Below are 16,239 nucleotides of genomic sequence, written 5' to 3'. Positions count from 1 at the left end.
TTTAATAACAAACATTATACATTTATACAGTTATAATGCTTATTATTATCATATAATGTTTGTTAATAATGCATATAAAAGCTGTTAGGGCATGTTAGGATGCTAAGGTATACTTGCATGCTGCTTATGAATGTTCTGTGAATGCATAATAAAGGCATTACAGTATGAAGGTGCAGTTAATGTAGTGTTACCAACCTTTTACTTAGAACATGTTTTATTTGCACAGTCACTCTGTCAGATGTTATGGGTTGACTTCAACACAGACAGCAGTCATTAAATGTAAATAATGCACGAGGAACCTGCGTCCCATTTCACATTTCATTTAGATTGGACCGTGCGATGCAGTTCAAAATATCTAAGCAAAGTGAAATTCTTTTTAAAAAAGGAGGGGATATGGGGACTAATTTTATATGTTCATTCGAACAAGAAAGACTGTGTAACTCTTTGGAGCTTTTGCCACTGAGTTGGAGATTTGAACAACACACATTAGGTGTCTGCGGCGAGAAGGCTGATTGATAGAACGTAAATTGGTTCACTTTCCCTAGGGTGGGTCAGCTGCCTCGGCCGCCGTCCAGCGATTCTCACTGTCAGCCAGGTTCATTCGTGGCTGTGAGCAGAACGGAAGCAGAGAAACGCTCTTCTTGAGGTCTGTTACACCAATCGATAGTTACAGGTGTAGGATGCATGCAGATCCAAAAATATTTGGATGCTGGATGCAAAATTAACAGAGAAAATAATTGTCTTAAATATACTTTAGAGTAGCATATTGTTGTCTATGCAAATCTGTACAGGATATTTTCAGAAATTCAATTACTGTTGCATGCTCTAGCAAATCATTTTCTACCTTGCAATTTCGTAATTGATTTATGTCTGCACATAGTAAGGCTGCACTCGGTGAATTTAATAAATTTTCCAATACATACTCACCTCCATTTCACGATGAAGATTAACGGTATTTTTTTATTATTAAAATATCCTTACTAAAGTAGTATACTTTTTGTAGTACATTAATAATAGAGGAGAATGTAAAACGTCATTTGCTGAAAACCAACAGAAAGACCACAGCAATGAGTGACAGTTTTACCCCGCTATCATTCAAAATGTATGACAGTCAAGTAAGCCATATTTAGATTTGAAAGAATACAGTCAATCCTGCGTCTTCAATGCAATTGAAATCCTTTCCCTGAGTGACAGGTATCCTTGGCACTTAACTGAGAAACATAATAATGATGTAAATACTGATATTTATTCCCTAAATAAGACGGGAAATCATCATCCAGTGCATGGTAGAAAGAGAAGACTGCAGTACAGAGAATTATGAAGGACGGGAATTTGTATTTTTAACTTATGCTACTACAGGTGGTTATCGGACTTGCACATCACTGGAATGGGGCATTCAGAACTAACCCCTAAAAATTTATTCAGGTCAGATTATTTAATAACCGGACTCTCAGACTGTGAACGCTTGGACAGATTACGAATCCAGGCTAAACCCCAGGTGTTCTTCGATATGAGGAAAGCCCCGGATATGTGGTATTCACCAAAATACACAGAAAATTACAATTTCTGCGTCACTTATAATTGTTACACGTCATAACGCTCTCCAATAAAAACATTTCGGGATGTGTGGTGTTCCCTAGTACGTCCGTCTCCGTTTTACGTAAAATCCAAACCTCAGTAAGGCTTAATTAAGATTAGTATATTTTTATATAGCACCATTCATAACATGTTCGCCACAATGAGCACAACGATAAACAAGAAAACTGCAAGGAAATTCAACGCAGAAAAATAAAGGAGGACATCACAGGACAATATAATTGCCATCCAATTTTAAAACCGGAGCTGGAAAGCTAGAAGCCGTGCACAGGCGGGGGCAGGAGGGGGTCCAGTGCCCAACTGCTTTTTCAGTACCCTCAGGCATTCCTATCCAACTCAGAAAAAGATGATCTGATTACAGAAATGCCTAAACAAATAGAAATACAGTATCTATTCAGCTCTAAGCAGCATTAGCAGCTTCGGCAAGGGGAAGTTACTTTGATTTGTCTAGAATGTAAAATTCTGTCAGCCATCCCATACCTCTCAAGTTTTATATATGTATTATAGGTATATAATCTTCTGATCTGTAAGTATCTGTCTAGATTCTTCGTTTACCACTTATTGATCACAATTTGCAACGTCTGAGTTGATGACTTTCTTGTGTACTCATGCACGTCAATGATCTCTCTCTCTCTGTCTTTCTCCGTCTGTCTCTCTCGTGCTCAGCAACTTTAAATGACCATACAGCAAGATTGCATCTCCTACTGTTTCAGTATGAAACAGTCAGAATTAGGGAAACAGCTTTTCAAGGCACATGAAGCAATACCACTTAAGGTACAGAAGGACTGAATCGGAAAAACCCCGAGGATGCAGATGATATGCAGAATAAAGAGAGAGCAGGAAAACTGTATGAAAATGTCATGCAGCTATTTTTAATCTGGCAAACAAGGTGCTTACTCCAAAACAATGCCAACAGCTCTCCTGTAATAAATCATGAACTGTCCGGATAAGCATTTCTGTCTTCTCCGTAGACTCATGGACAGGGGTGTTGCTTGAAATTTTGGACCCCATTAAGCCTATCACACTGCGCCCCCAATCCAGACCAATCCAATTATGTTACAGACCTCCCCCTTTTATGGCACCCCTGGAACAAACCCATCCATCCATCCATTTTCCAAACCGCTTATCCTACTGGGTCGCGGGGGGTCCGGAGCCTATCCCGGAAGCAATGGGCACAAGGCAGGGAACAACCCAGGATGGGGGGCCAGCCCATCGCGGGGCACACTCACACACCATTCACTCACGCATACACTCCTATGGGCAATTTAGCAACTCCAATTAGCCTCAGCATGTTTTTGGACTGTGGGGGGAAACCGAAGTCCTGGAACAAACCGAGAACCTATAAAACACGGAGGTTTCTGTTGAGGAGGGATGTTTTATTTGCCTTTGTCTATTTTTGAACATGAATATTAATTGCACAGAACAGTGGCTCGGAGGTAAGTGGGTCGCCCAGGTCAAGCTGACATTAAAGAGCTTATGGGGATAGCGAGCACACGGTACATTTCATAGACCGTGACTGCATCTGGACGTGCACCCAGAACAGCCGCTTCCCCGAATGAACAAGCACACCTTTATGATAAAACACCCAGAAGCTTCAGCAGCCCCTGAGTTCAGGCGCATTACCGCACTGCCCTCGCAAGCCAGAATCAGCGCCAAAAGAACAAAACAATCAGAGACTAACGGAGGCTCACAAAGATGTTCATTTCATTCGTTTTCACTGTTTGTGGCTGTATGGAGGGAGTGCACAGGCTTTAGGACCCTGTGAGTGAGTGTTGGGAGAGAAGCGTAACAGCTAAGCACTGAGAAAGGGAAAAATAGAAGGATAGTGAAGGAGATATAAAGAATAGAGAGATAGAGAGGTGGGTGCTGTGATGTAGTTGAAAAGTCACAAAAACGGTGCGACGTGGGACATTTAAAGCCACGCTGGAAAAGGTCTAAAAGCAGAACTCAAAAGAAATCAAACACGCCGGAAAAAGTCTTTGCAAAGATGGGGAACCTTTTACAAACACATCAGAACTAGTTCACGTCATGACTCGACGTGCCCAGTGACGAACAGACCGTGCGCTCCGTAGCACGCGAGGTCCACCTGCACGCGCCGCGCACCGCACTTGGGGGCGTACCGCATAGCACGCGGACAGCAGCTTTCAGAGCTGCTTCACGGGCACTTTCGCACATTCTTTAGCCGAGCACTGCCAGAATAACCAGGGACCAAACCAGTAAACTGCATCATTTGATCTGACAGGATGAGAAGAGATTTGCACAGAGGTTAGAATTCAGCTGGAGCACAGGTAAGTTCAAGTCTTCTGACTTTTTCCCCAGGTATTGAATGTTTTTCACCGTGCCATTGTTTTTCCATGTTTTCAGTATCAGTCTCTGAACCGACAAAGACACCGTGAATGTAGCAGCGTGCAATTATGATTACATCACCAACAACAGTTTTAAATCTGTTACGGGCAGAATAAGAACGATGTTCTTTGTTATTATGTATATACTGTGCTGTTTGGGTCTATACGTAAAGGTTTTTGTAGAACTTGCTAAACAGAGAAATTTTTATAACGATCAGTATGTATTTCTAAGAATATGGAAGGGGAAATGGGAAAGATAAATAAACAGATTAGAGGTAAACTTAGAATGAAGGATTTGCTCACTTGGCATCCCGGGCTTAAACACAATCTTTGTCTATAATTTGTATTGACTGTAAATATAGCATACCCGGCACATAGGTGAAAAAGGCTAATTAAACGCTAAGCCAAATAATAGCTAGATACAGATGATGAAGCAGCCTGGCATGTGCAATAAAGTATACTCTTCAGTTTTGGGGTAAAGTAAACTCATCTATAGTTTTAGAAATAAAAAGCACATTGGGCAAATACTATACAAGCTGTGTTCCACCTGACAATTTTCAAAACTATTGTTCTGGAGTATATTTCGAAAACATTTGTAACACTGCTGTAACAACTGTGATTGTTCTGATCTGCGGTAAGCTTCAAAACGGATGCTTGTTGGCACAAAACTGGGGAGATTCAGAATCAATATTTTTTCTGTCGTTTAATTAAATGATCTCCAATTAACGACTGAATTATGTGGAACATATAAACAGTCTATGAATTACCCATTTTGAAGAGTTATAAACCATTTTAAAATGTATTTACGAAAATTTCAGATTTTACTCATTTCTTTTAAGACACTTTACCTAAGCAATAACTCAAATTATCAAACTGTAGAGATCATTGAAAAAAAGCCTCCAATTGCTCCCTTCTAGTGATTAACAAGTGGTCAGAAATGGGAATTCCTTAGTTACCATGTGAAAAATGGGTCCCGAGATTGCAGAAAACTCAGAGGAAGCGATTGTGTGATCATTGACACCAGGGGTGAAAATAAAAGGTAAACTCAGAAAAAATACTGAAGAACAAAGTGTGTTCACAGGGAAAGATAAGGGAAAGATAAGTCACATGATTAAATGTGTGAAGTCATCACGCTTTAGCTTTTACAAGCTATAAGTAACTGGGCATCTTGCATGTAGTTGCCATGTGACCGTTGTACTGCACAAATTATTATATCTACAGCAAGGACCTACAGTACTTATACTCAGTGGACAGTTTTCTGTGAAGAACTGCTGGAGCGTACAGTCTGCACAGCTTCAGCAGAGCATGTAACCCTTCCCAGCACAATGGCCTCTGTCCAAGCCATTAATCCCAGCAGTGAACCATCAGTGCTGTGTCTCTTTTTCTGCCCAGCAGCAAACAGCCAACGCTTTAAGAGTAAATCAGCAAGCCAATTTTGTGGCACTTTACTCGAGGAGGCACAATCAGTCAATCGACCAATCAATCAATCAATCAGTTTATTTGTATATTGTATTTTCAAACTCAAGTAAGTTGACAGACGAAAATCCTGCACAATGGGAAGTAGAACGCAAGTAACTTAGTAACTCAGTTACTACTCAAGTCCAAATCATGAACACATACAGTAACTGCATGACATACATGAACTGTTCATGATGGTTGATTAATAACGAATGAACATGGGATCAGTACATTACTAACACTTAGTTACTGGTTAATTAATACATTAAGTAAGTTTTTTTTTTTGCCCCCTCAAGTAAAATGTTACTGAAATTTTTTAGAATAGTTTTTTTAAGTCCTTGGTGAGAATTATTTTATATAGAATTTTAAGACTATATCCATCCATCCTCTGTATTTGATAACTGCTTATTCAATGCAAAGTCACCGTGAAACATGACCGTAGAAGCACAGGGGTGTGAGGTTGGGCACACTTGAACAAACACGCAATAGAAAATTCTGAGAAACCAATTTAAATCACTGATCTGACGCCATAATGGAATCCACGATTATGAAGATGTGGGGACACAGTATGAGTCACTGATGTATTGCATTTGCCATATTAACTAGTTTAATAGCTGGAGAAAAATCTGCAAGAATTACAAAGGGAAGTTAACAACTTAATTCAGCATTATATCCAGCACATTTAGCAAGGTAAACTACTTTGGTCACCTATCTAGCTTTTTCTTGTCTTACTTCTTTTTCTTGTCCCCTGGGCAGTCAAACTTTATTGTAAATAGGTAGGACTTGGTAGAAACTAGTGATGGACAAAATAATGCTTCATGAACCATTTGCAGTACTTTTGACCCCACTAGATGGTGCTGTCTGTTAAAAAAAAAGGCTAAAAGCATGCCCCAAAGCAGAGAAAGAGCACCATCTAATGTGGTAAAAAAAATACAGCAAATGGGTCTTGAGATGTTGCTTTTGTCATCACTACTGGAAACCGTTGCTTAGTGTCACTGCCCATTGTTAAGTGAGATTGGCCCACATGCACTCATACAGTGGCTAGTAGAAGCCCATTGTTAAGAGGGATTCTGCGGGGTTTTCTGTATGTTCATGACCACACAGCACACCAGCGAAGTATAAAACCGGAACATGATTATTCTCATGTTCAGTTTATTCGCCATCTTAAACCAGAACAAAGTGGGTGATTTATTATATAAAGAAGCTGTTCTTCCTGTACAGCATGGTTATTTTAAGATGCCCAAGACAAATGTAGCCAAATGCTGAAAATGAGAAGCATCCAGACTGTTGATCAAGAGAATTTTGAAAATGAAGACACATTTTCCTAAACGTTTAAGCTTTTGCATCACATTACCAAGCCTTACTACGCACTCATTGCAAATTCAGTTCATTTTTATAAAGTGCCTTTTGAGCGAAAGTAATTCGAAAAAACTATTAAAAATGTAGTAAAAACCCAACCAAAGCTGTCAAAAACAACATTTAAACAGAAAAAAATCATATACTAAATAACAGGATGAGAATGTTGTCAAATCATACCTATAAAATATGACAGAAAGGTCCAGAGGTGTGGGAATTATACGTGACAGGCAACTAAGTAGCTTTGCTGGCGTCATGTTAGCAGTGATGCACAACACTGTCCTTTTAGCTTAAACTCCCACGGACTGGATATTTTATAGGGCTCTCAAGAACTAGAGAAGGACTGTGGTGCACCTGAGATAAGCGTGCTGGTTCTGTACGTGGGGGGAATAGAGAGGGGATTTGGTGGTCTGTCATCATGTTGGGAGCATCTGCCGGTGGAGCATGGGGGGAGGGCGTGGAGCAAAAGAAGTCAAGAGCTAAATGTCATCACAGCATGGTTCTGACGGCGGGGCGCCAATGTGAATTACATTAGAGCGGCAAGCATCTCCACACAGAGGTATGCAACTGAACTTAGTGTATGTGAAGACACTGGGGACTGTAGTAGAGAACTGCATAGTGAGGCAAAAAAATTTAAGTATATAAATATGTCTGTCGGATATAATTATTTTGTACAGAAAATTATGTGCAATAAAAGCTGTCCAGATCTCTCATCCATGTAACAGAAATAAGGTAACGAGAATAATTAGCCATATTAATTAATCATTGTAAATAGCCCCGTGGGTGAACAGATCAAGAGGACAAGGTATTGGAAGATGGAATAGGGGGTCTGATCTTGTGCTCTTTGAATTTATGGAAAGTTGGGAGGACAGTTATGACAGTAAAATGTACTTTTTATTTAGTATTGGGTAGCTTGAGGCAGCAGAGACAATGAGGCAGATCGCTCACAAACCATTATAGATCATTTTCAGTCAGAATCGTAAATGAAGCATTTTGTGGATAACGTATTTTTATTGCCAAGCAGATTTGGTATTATTGATTAAAAACGAGGTCAATGGTAATAAATTTTTATTCTTGAACAGTGATTTATTACGGTCATTAAATGGTACTTGATAATGTAAGAGAAAGTGGTCCCATAAGGAGCTTTGTAAAGTTATTTACTGGGCAGTTGGTCATTGAGTAGTAAACATAAGTGATGCATTCCTGCACATATACCTTTATGCATTCTTCATATGAATATACGTCATGCTTAATCAGTCCTTGTTAATGATGCATGAGTGATATGAAGGTCATGCTGAATATGTATGATTCCGATTATGTTAACTGGTATTGGTCAACATTAACGACCTGTGATTTAATACGTTTTGTTTCCAGTTTAATAGGCTTTGACATTTGCAGGATTATTATAAAAGGCAATGGAACTTGCTTCAGTGAGATATTAACGATATGAATAAATAGATGAGAGTCCTTTCAATTTCAGTATTTTCAATTTTTGTTGATACATGAATGAGGGAGAAGACCTGGATGGAAATCAACATCAAACATATTGCAGTATTAGAAATACAACAGTCTGCATGGAGATACTTTTAGCAGACGCTTAGTGAATATGGCTTTTAAAATAGAAGACGCCGACTGAATGAAATTACCGGAACTGGATACTGCCAAATGTTTAAAATTCCTGTGGTTGAAACTATAGTTGTACTTTTTTTCTCAGCAGATTATGCATTTTGATTGTGCCACTATCTTCAGACCATTGTTGAATATTTTGGCTTGGTTATTCCCTGCCCTGTGCCCATAGCCTCTGGGTTAGGCAACCCTGCATAGGACAAGCTGGTTCCGAACATGGATGGATGGATGGTTAAATAACACACAATGAAATTAAGTGAACAATATAAATAAAGAAATATGTATTTTATGGTTTATAAAAGCAAACATACACTGTATATATTATATACACACATTTAGATGCTTGCTAAGATACATTTAGACACATGCACAAAACAAGGAAATGCACATTTTTTGATGCAGGAAATGCAACACAATGTGTAATGATGGTTGAAAAGCTTTCCCCATGGAGGGACCTCCCAAGAAACATGGTTCATTATAATTTCTGTACTTCGAACAGAGAATTGGCCAGTATTGATTATGCTGTTTGCACTGTAGAGTAAAGCCAAGCAAAGCAATCACTGGCAGCAGACTGCAGTGCTGTGTTCAGGTGATAAGGACAGTCTGTCAGAGAGGTTACTGATGACCCCCTGTTTTTCACACACCGCAAAGCTGAGATCCCTGTTCAGATCACTTACAAAGCAGCCGGCTGCTTCAGCCAGGTTGCATCCCTAGAACCAGTGGCTTTTAGTGGATAAACCGCACTACGGCTTCCAAGCCTCAGCTCATCAAAAGCCGAACTTTTTCATGTGAGGAGCTGTGACTTAAAGGTTATTCTGACTCTGAAGAAATGAAGTAAGACAACTGCTGAGTCACCTAGTCAACAACTTGCTTGTAGTGGAAAACTGGATGAAAAATTATAGGTATAATTATAAAATCTGGATTGAAACCAGGCTCAGAACATTTAGTCTTTTGTTTATATTTTATAATTACTGTTATTTTAATTCTCATTTACTTTTTAAAAATGTCCATTTAATCATTGCTTTTATTTGATCTTATTTTGTGTATAGCACTTTGAAAGACCTCTGTGTTTGAAAATGTACCATATAAATGAACTTGCCTTGGCTAATTGCGCTACTGTTGCCAAAACCACTAATACATTTGAATCTCATTTACAGTAATTGATACTAATTCACTAGCTTTCACTTACAAATTTGTAGTGCTTGTGGGGCAATACTGAGAGTGCTTTAATATTTTACTAATTATACCTTTTAATTTATTACATCGCTGTATGATTCATATTTGCCTGCTTTGCCAAGATCTTGGAGACTCGAATGAAAACATAAATATTAAACTTTAGAGGATGAGACGGGAATTAACGTTGTTACATTAATTTGTGTTCGTCGTTTTTTACCCCCATACAAGAGAAACCATCAAGTTCTCGAGAGTGAAGTTTTTCTCATTATTTGGCTCAGTGTTGCGTTCGAGTCCTGCGGTCATGAATCACTTAATCGTTGATGCAGGGAATTCGGTGTTTCACGTCTTTAGCAGGACTCGTCCGTTTCACGTCGGGCTGAGGAATGACTGTAAAGCAGATGTGCAGCCAGTTCGCCTTGCCACATGATCCCTCTTTCGATTGCAGTGCGCTGTGCCAGCTGAGCTCCCCGCAGCACCTGCCGACGACGCCCTGCAGTGCCCCGCACGCTGCTACCCGAAATTGAAAGTACACGTCCCCAAATAGCTAGCCTGCTGCTGCTAGCAAACACATCGCCATAGGACACCTGCCCGCTTCACTCATCATGTCTTCCCCCAAAACAAACAACAGACCTGGGTAACTGGTTGCCTGTTTGCATAATCCTCTGTCAGGACTCAAATTTGATACTATTGGAGTTATAATTCACTAACTGACATTAAAAATAATGATATGACATGAAATAAATTTTAGTCAATTAGTATAACCTACATAATTATTGGTTTTATTTCCCTCATGGATATTTTATTACCAAAAAAAAAGAAATAATTCTGACCATAAGAATATTTAAAAGTAATTAAAAAATAAATTCAAATTAATTTAACGTTAAAATGTAGTGCCAGCAACTAAATTCAGGTACTGGTAGCGAAATCAAAGTAGCACTGATGGACTTAGATAAATAGAAGTACATCTACACCCATGGCAAGACAAATGTGGCAAAGAAGAGTTTTTGTCACATCCAAGATGTACTGAAGAGAGAGGCAAACGAGGCGACAGACTGAAAGGGAGAGCAGTAAGGGAGAGCACTAAGGGAGAGCACTAAGGGAGAGCACTAAGGGAGAGCACTAAGGGAGAGCATTAAGGGAGAGCATTAAGGGAGACCACTAAGGGAGAGCACTAAGGGAGAGCATTAAGGGAGAGCACTAAGGGAGAGCACTAAGGGAGAGCATTAAGGATTCACCTTGCAGTTATAAAACACACTGGGCAATATTACATACACTAGCAGAGAGCAGCTGCCTTAGTAACCATAAGATGGAGAGTCCGGATGAACTGGACCAGCCCCTTCTGAGTGAGAAAAAGAACGAAATCTCCAGCGGTAGCGGGTTACTTAAGGTCATCATGGTTAAGCGCGAGGAAGCCAAGATGATCCCCACACCGTCCTGGAGGAGGGACCGTGCTCCGTCGGAGCACCGTCAGCAGCAGCTGCTAGACGCACGCTCTCTGCCGTGCGACACGGAGGCCCTCTACCCCGCTGGCCCCGCGTGGGGGCTCACAGGCTCCACAGGACTACACAGGAACCACTGTATGGAGACAGCTTTTGTGGACATGGGTCCTGGGTCCACACTGGAAAGGAAACTGCTGGAGGATGCGAGGGATAACCACAGCATTGGCTACTGCACGGACGAGGAGGATCTGGTGCCATCTTTTGAGGTACAGCCCTTGTCCCCCTCACTATGGAGTCAGCTATCACTAGTGATGGCCAAGTGAAGCTTCATGAACTATTTACAGTATTTTTGACCCCACTAGATGGCGCTCTTGGTTTGCGTTGGGGCATCCTTTGAGCGCTATTTGTTTAACATAAAGCACCATCTAGTGGGTTCGAAACATATAGCAAATGGTTCATGATGTATCGTTTTGTCCATCCTTAGTTTGAGTCTCTGCCCTGCTCCATGGAGTATACATGTTCTCCCCGAATTGTCGTGGGGTTTCCACAGGGTTCTCTGGTCTCCCCCCACAGTTCAGAAACATGCCAAAGTGAATCACAGTTGCCGAATTGCCCACAGATGTGAATGGTGTTGCCAGTCTGTCTTGTGCCCATAGTTTCCAGGACAGGCTCCAAATGCTTCTTGACCCAGCATAGGAGAAGCCGGTATGGAAAATGGATGGATGGATGGACACCTTGAGACACAGCTCATAATCTGCTGACAGCATGATCAGATATAGATATGAGTGTACTGGAACAGGCAGGGACAATGGGGCGGGGTGGAGGCATGTATGCTTCAAGGCGAATGCTCTAGCAAATCAGAAATCATCATACAAAAACTGCAGTATTTGTTATTAAGGGGAAGTTCAAATACTCTGCAAAGCGTGTTCTTTTAGCTGGCTGAACCTCTGGTAAGGGATATTATAGTGCTCCAGGAAGTATGAAGGAAATTAACTATATGTGACCAGGTGTAAATCACAAATGTAGGCACAGCAAATAAATAAATAAATAAATAAATAAATAAATAAATAAATAAAAAATGAAAGGGATTAAAGGTGATTTAAAAGGTGCTTGGAAGTGCTTTGGTGTAAAATGTGACTGATGCTTTAGTTGTGCCGTTTACCAAGGATAAGTAGGGGGCTCCGGAACAGAACTGGCATTGCGGACGAGGAGCAGATGCCTGACTGCGGAATAAGTGCCTCCTTTGGAAGGCAGGCTTTCCTGTTGGCAGTGGGACACACAGGAATCGCCCATGTTTCTGCTATCAAGACAATACCTTTGCGAGAAATTGGGTAGCTACAAGACAAAGCCTGAATTTAAAAGAGAAAATGATACAAATTTTGACAGAATATCCATTGCTAATTTAGCAAAGGAAAAACAGTAATACAGTATCGGTGCAGGAGGCAAACATGGCTTTAATAACACACAGGAATAGGTGAGAAGGAAAATGGGGATTTGAGGGAAGGATAATTAGGGATGCATGTGGCGTCGCTCGGTTTCTGCGGGAGAAAAGCAGAAACCTGATGTGTTGACTTTAAGTGTATTAAAGACTTTAGAAAGCAACTGAGTTGGGGGAAAGAAGACTAATATGTTTTCCTAGCTTCATCCCTTCAGGGATTATCCCGCATGAGATAATGGCACAGGAAGCGCATGTTGACACTCTCAGCTGCAGAATCGCTGCATATGAGGACAGTTTAAAGCCCTGCTGCATTAGAATTCAGGGCGAAAAACGTCTCATTAGCTCCTGCGCCTGCTGATGTGATATTTATACTGAGTCGGCGCTGGTGTTATTTTTGTGTACAAGTTCATTTTTACAAATGGCTATCAACACATTTAAAATGAATATTAATGATGAATAACAAACAAACAAATGTTCTTAAATTGTCATAAATATATTCAGTGCAATGGCTAAAGCCAAAAAGGACTCATATCAACAATATTTCCAAACACAGCCATAAAAGCTCTGATATGTTGTTTCAGTTTCCATTAATGGTGACTGACACTGTCCTGCTGTCTCATGCTCCCTGTTGCTGTTGAGCCCATTGGAGGGAGTCCAGTATGACTTAATCCTCATGCTTGTCGTTATTATTAGTATCATGCCTTGCATAAGGCTAGGAAATGAAAACACGGTCAGGAGGTAACTGATCAGGACTAACCAGGACTGGCTGGAGACTGAGGATTAAAAGACATTCCTGAACCATGTGTTTATTTTCTGACCTCAAAAAGGGGCTCAATGTATGCATCAAAGCAAACCAAGACCGCCATCTAGTGGGGTCAAAAAATACAGCAAATGGTTCATGAAACTTCATTTAGCCATCACTACACGAATGCATAATTGACCTGTAGTGGTATGCATATCTTTACTTATTATTGACCTGTAACAGGCCAGAAGGTATCATTCTCTAACTCAAAATCTCCTTATATTTCTGTGAACGTTAGTTACCCTGTTATGGACTAAATTTGCTTACTCACCTGATGTTTTATACTCCCAAGACTGGCTGCACATCACAGTGAATGTAACTGGAAAACGGATTTTTCAATAATAAGCAATAGTAAAAGCAATAATGAGAATGACACTGAATACTTTCCTGTGAATGTATTCTATATTGTATTAGATGGCAATGCAAAAGTGTAGGTTACACGGTGCTTACAGAACGTCTCACGTTACAAACAACCAGTAGTTTTAAGTAAAACAGCAGTGATAAACTGAAACCAAATTATAGTCCTAACAGAGCTATTCTAATTGAAAATGTTTATTAACAAGCAGTCCCATTGGGTGTTTTTAATCAGTGACACATTTACAATAACATAAAATACCAAATATGTGTGTTTAGTATCCATTTGGGAGCCAGTGATTACAATTGCAATTAATGGCAAAATGGCAAAAGCAAAACAGAATAAATAAGTCAAAAAAAAGACACTTAATAAAAAGAAAGTGTCTGTGTGGAAGATGTGTGAGGATATGTTAAACATTGCTTGTCAATCGACTTATGTTATGAAACTAATAAATTTGCATAGTTTTTACAGAATGAAGCAAGCGTCCCAAGACTTTCTGTGAACACTGTATAAGTTGATAACTAGGCAATATCCATCTATGGTCTTTACCGCTCATCTAGTACAAGGACATGCTGATCCTGGAGGGTGTCCTAGGCAGCAGAGAACAGAGTACTGGGGACACCCTGACCTGTACATCACGGGGGAACACAGTCACATACTATGAGAGATTTAGTGACATGACTTTCAAGCAAGGTATGGCTGCAGGCCAGCATCACAGTAACGTCAATGTGCTTTCCACGGCTGCAGCATCTACCTATTGTTTTTTGTAATCATTTTGCCAGCCATAGTTTGAATAATTCCTATCATGGTGCACATCCATCACTGGCTTGGCTAGTACTGACGCACTTTAATGACCATCTGGAGCTGCTGAAATCACGCTGAAGACATGAACCTTAACCCCCCTGCCCACTTTTGCCTCAGCAGGAGTCCTCTAGTGATGACTACAGCGATACGGAGACTGAAAGCAGCTTCTCCCTCGTGATCCCTCAAGATTACCTGGGTCTGGCCGTCTTCGCCATGCTCTGCTGCTTCTGGCCACTAGGGATTGCTGCTTTCTACCTTTCACAGAAGGTAAATGATGACGATCCGGGATCGCAAAGATCCGCCACCGTTACTGTAATGACAAAACTAATCTAATAAACGATAACACTAAAAGCAACTCAGCACCTGCATGCATATGCAAGCATACTGGGATTGTTTTAAAATCAATTTTTATTATGAAATCCACAACAATAACATAATATACCCAATCATTTGTCATGTAATAATTTGCCATAAAAATCACCATAGAAGTTGAGGCAGTAAAAGCTGCTAAGTTGTCAATAAAGAGGAAAAAAAAACAAGTGAATCAGAAAAAAATAGCTTGCATAAATTCCAGGTTCTGGCTATGTGTGTTTTGGTAACTCATTCGGATGAGTATTAAAAGATGAAATGTTTCTGATGATATTCACCATTATTATTGCCTTTGCTTTTGTTTCTCTCCGACTGGCCACATTCCAAAATGGCTTCCCTGCTCAGACAAACAAAGCCTCGGCACAGGGGGATTTCCAGAGAGCCAGCTTGGCCTCACGTCAGGCGTTCTGGCTGGCCGTGCTGTCCATCATCTTCGGCATCATCACATACGTCTGTGCTGTCGCTGCCCTCGTCTCCTACCTGTCGGGAAAGCCCCCTTAAGACACACATTCCAGCCCTACTTCTTACTTCTCTGCACACGAAAACCTGTAAATATACAAGTACCCTCCGATCCAAGACTCTCATTTTATCTTGAAAATGAGTCCAAAGGAGTGGACTGAAAGGCATGCCGAGGATATGATTCACAATATAAAGGATTGATATTTATGGCTTACATTTCACTGGACCAAAGGTTTTCCACTAAAACAGTAATAAAAACTTGTAGTGTAACCTGTTATTCACTGATCTCTAATATCATGCTGTTATGACAATAATGAATCATAATGTAGGTCAGTAATGTGACTGATGTGTAGCTCAGTATTTTAAGGATTTGTACCCATGTCTGGAAGGTTGCGAGTTTGAATCCTTTCTTTCATACCTGTGTGTCAGTATCTCTCAATTAGAGCATGCTGGAATACGAACCAACGCGCCAATTTTGTGGATGAATAAACAACCATTGTTCTATTCTAATAATGCACATATAAATTCTGTATCATCCAATTAACATACATTATTATGAGGCGGAAAAGAAATATGGTTGTCAAGTAAAAATACCTGACAATGAACATCTGGATATTGCAGAACATCACAAAAGACAGACAGTAGAGAATGCTGCTTAATTTGCATAGCTAATCCATCTCATTCAGACACAGGACCGTGCTCAGTCAGGTGAGCTGAACACACTGCCTGATCACAAGCAAATGGGTGTATGGTTGTAGTGTTACTCTAACAACTTCTGTGAATCACATCTGTGAATCATTTCTGTGAATCACTTCTGTGAATCATTTCTGTGAATCACTTCTGTGAATCATTTCTGTGAATCACTTCTGTGAAGGTGGACATAGATCAGAAAAAAATAGAGACTATTAAAGAAATACTGGAGCAAACACTCAACTGAAAAAAAAATATTGCATTATATTGTAAGAAGTGTTTGTGTTGGTAATACAGAAATAGCAGGGAAATAACAGAATAGAAAC

General features: G+C 40.2%; 1 protein-coding gene across 1 annotated transcript; it reads left to right on the top strand.

The window, feature by feature from the left end:
* The first annotated feature begins 3,229 nt into the window (after nucleotides 1-3,229).
* LOC125713522 (synapse differentiation-inducing gene protein 1-like) lies at nucleotides 3,230-15,959 on the top strand. Its single transcript, XM_048984729.1, has 4 exons — nucleotides 3,230-3,884; nucleotides 10,003-11,262; nucleotides 14,516-14,662; nucleotides 15,110-15,959. Exons 2-4 carry the CDS (start codon nucleotides 10,864-10,866, stop codon nucleotides 15,263-15,265), a joined length of 702 nt encoding a protein of 233 aa, XP_048840686.1. The 5' UTR covers nucleotides 3,230-3,884; nucleotides 10,003-10,863; the 3' UTR covers nucleotides 15,266-15,959.
* The last annotated feature ends 280 nt before the right edge of the window (nucleotides 15,960-16,239 follow it).

The sequence above is a fragment of the Brienomyrus brachyistius genome, chromosome 18, assembly GCF_023856365.1.
Source record: "Brienomyrus brachyistius isolate T26 chromosome 18, BBRACH_0.4, whole genome shotgun sequence".
Taxonomy (NCBI): domain Eukaryota; kingdom Metazoa; phylum Chordata; class Actinopteri; order Osteoglossiformes; family Mormyridae; genus Brienomyrus; species Brienomyrus brachyistius.
The sequence above is the reverse complement of the archived record's forward strand: the minus strand, read 5'-3'. Positions and strand labels throughout refer to the sequence as shown.